The sequence below is a fragment of the Papaver somniferum genome, unplaced genomic scaffold, assembly GCF_003573695.1.
Source record: "Papaver somniferum cultivar HN1 unplaced genomic scaffold, ASM357369v1 unplaced-scaffold_81, whole genome shotgun sequence".
NCBI classification, from domain to species: Eukaryota; Viridiplantae; Streptophyta; class Magnoliopsida; order Ranunculales; family Papaveraceae; genus Papaver; species Papaver somniferum.
The window spans coordinates 9,660,594-9,664,985 of NW_020651082.1; the positions used below are offsets into that span (position 1 = coordinate 9,660,594).

Here is a 4,392-nt window from a genome sequence, read left to right on the forward strand (position 1 = left end):
GATCACCGTCTTCGTACCACCCGCGTTGCCAATGTTGTCACGGTATTCCTGTCATGAATGAAAAATAAAAAGTTCCCATCAGGAAGTTTCTTACAATACTCCTAATCGTTATCACTGCTTAATAAACCCTAGGACACTGAAAAGTTCGAATAAGGAAACACCATTCTAACAGTTCCAAACAGAAAACACTTCATCACCTACGAAAAACTCAACAGTTTTTTATAGTACAAGAAGTCAATGGATCGCATATCCTGATAATAACAAATCTACTACAAGCAAGACAAACTGAACAAATTCCAAAAAGGTTGATGCCATATAAATTAACAATCACATGATGAAAATACTTGACACAAATGAACGGGACTTATTTGAATACATACCGAGAGAACATCCAGCACAAGTTTCTTCTCTATCCGGTGACGAGACAATTCACTTTCAATCTTAGCCTTTATCCTACAAATCCAGTATAATAACCTTGTGTTAAATATCACATGCAGTGGCTTTATACAGATAAAGATCAAAACAAGAGAAGTAGATGGGAACACTCACTCGGGCAACCAAAGATAACCAAGAATAACAGCAATCGACTGCAGATCCGTAATAGGAAAACATTAGATTCAAAAGGAAAGAGATAAGATCTAAAAGATAAAAAGAAAATCATTCACAATAAAAAGGAAGCGCAGATAGTTTTTCATTTCTGTCTCTCATTAACAATATTTTGCAAAAACACTTCAAACCCAACTCTGCTTAGATCTTTTTATTTTCTACTCATCAAAAAGCATAAGACGTAAAAGGATTACTTTATTCAATTCTTCTTTGCAGTTGCGATATTCATAACTATAACAACATCAATGCTGACCTGAAGCGTGGAGAATCCATCTCCACATTTTTTCTTGTAGAGCTCAAACGAGTCCAGCTGTAATATTATATGCAGAAGAGATAAACAAGGTTATAAGATATTTGACATCAAAACAAATAAACTTCAAGCTGATATCATGAGAAAAAAGCGACATGAAAATGTAAGCAACCTGTTTGCTTTTGAGATGATTCGCCACTGCGCCAACTTTTTTGGAATATCTGCACGATATTAAGTCGATCAGAAGCCCGCTAAGGAATCTCAGGAGATGTCAGACATCTCTGGAACCGGTGCTTTTAATAACTTAAGAAGAATAAATTCAAAATACAATTTCTAGCTTTGATAAAATTTGACTTGGACAACCAAACAGGTAGGGTGTATTACCGTGTGAAGAGCTCCATAAGCCAAGTGATTCTTTCACAATCATTCTCCCCAAACATTGCTAACAATGTATAATTTTCCGTCTTGCCACCTGAACAAGATAAGATAGCCATCAGTGAATTTCAAAGATGAAAGCAGGAAGGTATACAAATCAATGGTTCTTCACATAGACAAAGAATACGTAAAAAATACAAGACCAGATTATAGCTCATCACCAGAAAATAACTGACTGCCAAATCTTAGACATGAGGACACCAACAACAAGCTTAATTAAACTTTTTATAAATACCCCGCCAAGAATATCACATGACTGCCAGAGAAGATGAGCAGACACTCCCCATCATGGAAAAATCATACAGATTGCAGACTGAATTGAGTAGATAAAATGCAGTTGCGTACCGCAATCAGGCCATGTACACAGAGTAATAATTTGAGAATCATCTTGTTTTCCTCTTAAGGACTCCAATTTCTTTCTGTTTAGATGTGATGAAGCTTTGGTCAAAGATATATTTCTCCAGAAGTTACACCTTGACAAGGGAGTTCATCCAACTTATTAGGAAAACTTGAAGCAACCTTAATAATTAAAAAATAAATAAAGGTTTGACGAGCCTATTAAGTCGTGAGAGGGGAGTTGGCTAAAGTGTGATGGACCATTAGGTCATTGTTCCCCAAAACTTTCTTAATCTGTTATATACCTGCATCCCAATGTTCATATTACTAAGGCCTGACAGATTGTTTAGAAACTTAGAGAAAGGGACATATAGATTTATGGTAGGGATGTAGGATTCAAAGGGATGCTCTCATAATCCAGGCCTAAACGCCCAAACATAACTTTTTTTTCTGAGACGTCAATGTGTCTCTGACCCCTGATTTATCCTTTAAATTGGCAACAAGGTATCCAGAAAGGAAGAGACCATGGACTAAAACAAGAATCTTTAAGACACGCAACTATATTTCGGAAATCTAGGCACTCAAAGACTAACCAACAGACAAAAAAACATCAATAACATCAATAAGTGAGTTAAGCTACAAATTTTGCTTGCCTTACCAGTTAATGATTCGATTAGAGATATAAGACGTTCTTCAATTTCTTCTTTAAAATGCATAGTGCTCGGCAGAATCTGAGAAAGTAACAAAAGTAAATCTTGTGAATACTAGATATGTTTCTTATAAAGATTAAAAACATTTACATCATAAGTTGCAGGCAAAACAATCTAATAAAAGATCATACATGCTTCCAGTTAGTACTAATAAAACTTCCAGCAACATAAGCCACAAAATCATATGCATACCAAAATCCTAGAATGCTAGTTTAAACCTTTCCACAAATCATTTTCTCTAACTAAAGGAAGGTGATGGATAATAATTACATTTGCCATATATTTTTGGCTAGTCTTACTAACCTTGCAATGTCCATGCTTCGCGATGCAATTACATTGTTCAGAACCTTCTAATTACCATAACGTAATAGGCAGAATTATTCACAACCTATTATTTATACTTAAAAGAATTCTTCAGACATGTAATAAATTTAAGAGACTTACCATATCCATGGAAGCAGGGAATATTGCAATGCCCAGTCCCAAATCATCATTCTCAAACTTGTCAGAAGCAGCGAGACAATCTTTCACTATATCAAGTGCCACAATCGCAGATCCATAAATATAATCACCCAATTTCTGCCCGTCCTGTAAAAGTTTAATCATTGCCTCGATTCCTCCAGCATTGACAAAATGCACTTTGTTGTCCGGATATTCTAATAGAAAAAATAAACAACCAAACAAAGTCCAAGGCAGGTCTTCTTCTTCTTCTTTTCTTTTTTGTTTTTCTGTTTTTTCTTCTTCAGGACTCATAATAAGAGATGAAAGAGCATCTACAACAGCAGGTAGGGTGTCCCTTCCCAATAGAAGTCCATTTTCCGTATAACTCATCAAAAGAGTCATTAAAAAATCCACATCACACACTTTTGCATCCCATTTGGTACCTCTTATTGCTGCTGATACCCAAATAATCAGTTTCCTGGAACTGCCCGCGGTTTTTGCTACAGCTGCTCTTCCTTGAAAAATCATCTGCGCAATAGTTTGTACTGCTCGTAAATCATCGTCTTCAGAAAACTTACCAAGAGTAGAAGCAAATACTTCCAAGGCTTCCATTTCAAATAGAGATTCAACCAATTTTCCAACTTGTATCTCTTGACTAGGAACTTGAAATGCCACATGAGTTAGCTCTTCGAAAGTAATAAGAATACAACTAGCTAAACGCTTCCCGCATTTATCATATTTCAATAAATTAATCATCAATGGAACAGCCTTCTTAAGATCTAAAACCTGAGGAAACAATTGACGAACATTACTATCAACTATTTTGAGATTTCTAAAACATCTGATTACCTCAATAAGTTTCTTTTCACAATCAGCGAATTCACCCTCCTCCTTATTATGAGCTGCTGCTTCGCTGTAAGCAGCGTATAGTTGTATGAAGGATGCCTCAAGTTCATCTGGTGTTTTATCGATAGCAGGACATCTGATTCTGCGGGGTTTCCTCTCTCTAGATCGATCATCTGATTTAACCCCAGGCATAAGGAGAGATGATGAATCGCCACCGCCGGACGTTGACTTACCCATCTTTAGTGCACAATCTGAGACCGTAATCCTAGAATTATACATCTAGATAAAACGGAGAGAAGGAGGCTGAACTTTTTTTTGTTTTGTTTTTCTGAAGGAGGCTGAACTGTTTCTAGGGTTTCTTAAGAAACGATACTACTGTTATATTGGCATGGCGAGTGGTTTAGATAGTATTTCGTTTGCCTCATAAATCCAACGATCCACAAGTTATCCCCTAAACAAAATCTAAATAAACATGATTTGATTTGTATGGGGATACCGGTCTTACTAAGGATTGATACTACTTCATTGATCCAACGGTCAGGATTGGTATACGGGTATCAATCCCTAGTAGAATTGGTATCTCCTTTATAAATCGTGAAAATAAAGTTATTAGATTTTGTCTCGATTATTTTTCTTTATTTTAAAGATAAAAACAAAAATAAAATCGCTAGTATAAGGACCCTACCTACCCAATAGGTTATTATATAAGTTAGGTGTATCCAATACCTTCTACTGCCGGTGAGACGCAGATTATATGTTCGCTCAATT

At 36.0% G+C, this 4,392-nt stretch overlaps 1 protein-coding gene across 2 annotated transcripts in view; it reads right to left on the reverse strand.

The window, feature by feature from the left end:
- LOC113345522 overlaps positions 1 to 3,988 on the reverse strand; it is a 4,454-nt gene extending 466 nt beyond the window's left edge. Inside the window, exons 1-9 of one of the 2 annotated variants that reach the window (XM_026589286.1) lie at positions 3,628 to 3,988; positions 2,782 to 3,306; positions 2,286 to 2,358; positions 1,241 to 1,328; positions 1,029 to 1,077; positions 860 to 916; positions 550 to 587; positions 381 to 453; positions 1 to 48 (exon numbers count right to left, since the gene is read on the reverse strand). The exon at positions 1 to 48 is cut by the window's left edge and continues 24 nt beyond it. In XM_026589286.1, the coding sequence (XP_026445071.1) occupies positions 1 to 48; positions 381 to 453; positions 550 to 587; positions 860 to 916; positions 1,029 to 1,077; positions 1,241 to 1,328; positions 2,286 to 2,358; positions 2,782 to 3,306; positions 3,628 to 3,903 (1,227 nt within the window). In that variant the 5' untranslated portion in view covers positions 3,904 to 3,988. Of the gene's footprint in view, positions 49 to 380; positions 454 to 549; positions 588 to 859; positions 917 to 1,028; positions 1,078 to 1,240; positions 1,329 to 2,285; positions 2,359 to 2,781 lie in introns of both variants that reach the window. The other variant, XM_026589285.1, reaches the window with a different exon arrangement.
- Between the last annotated feature and the right edge of the window lie 404 nt (positions 3,989 to 4,392).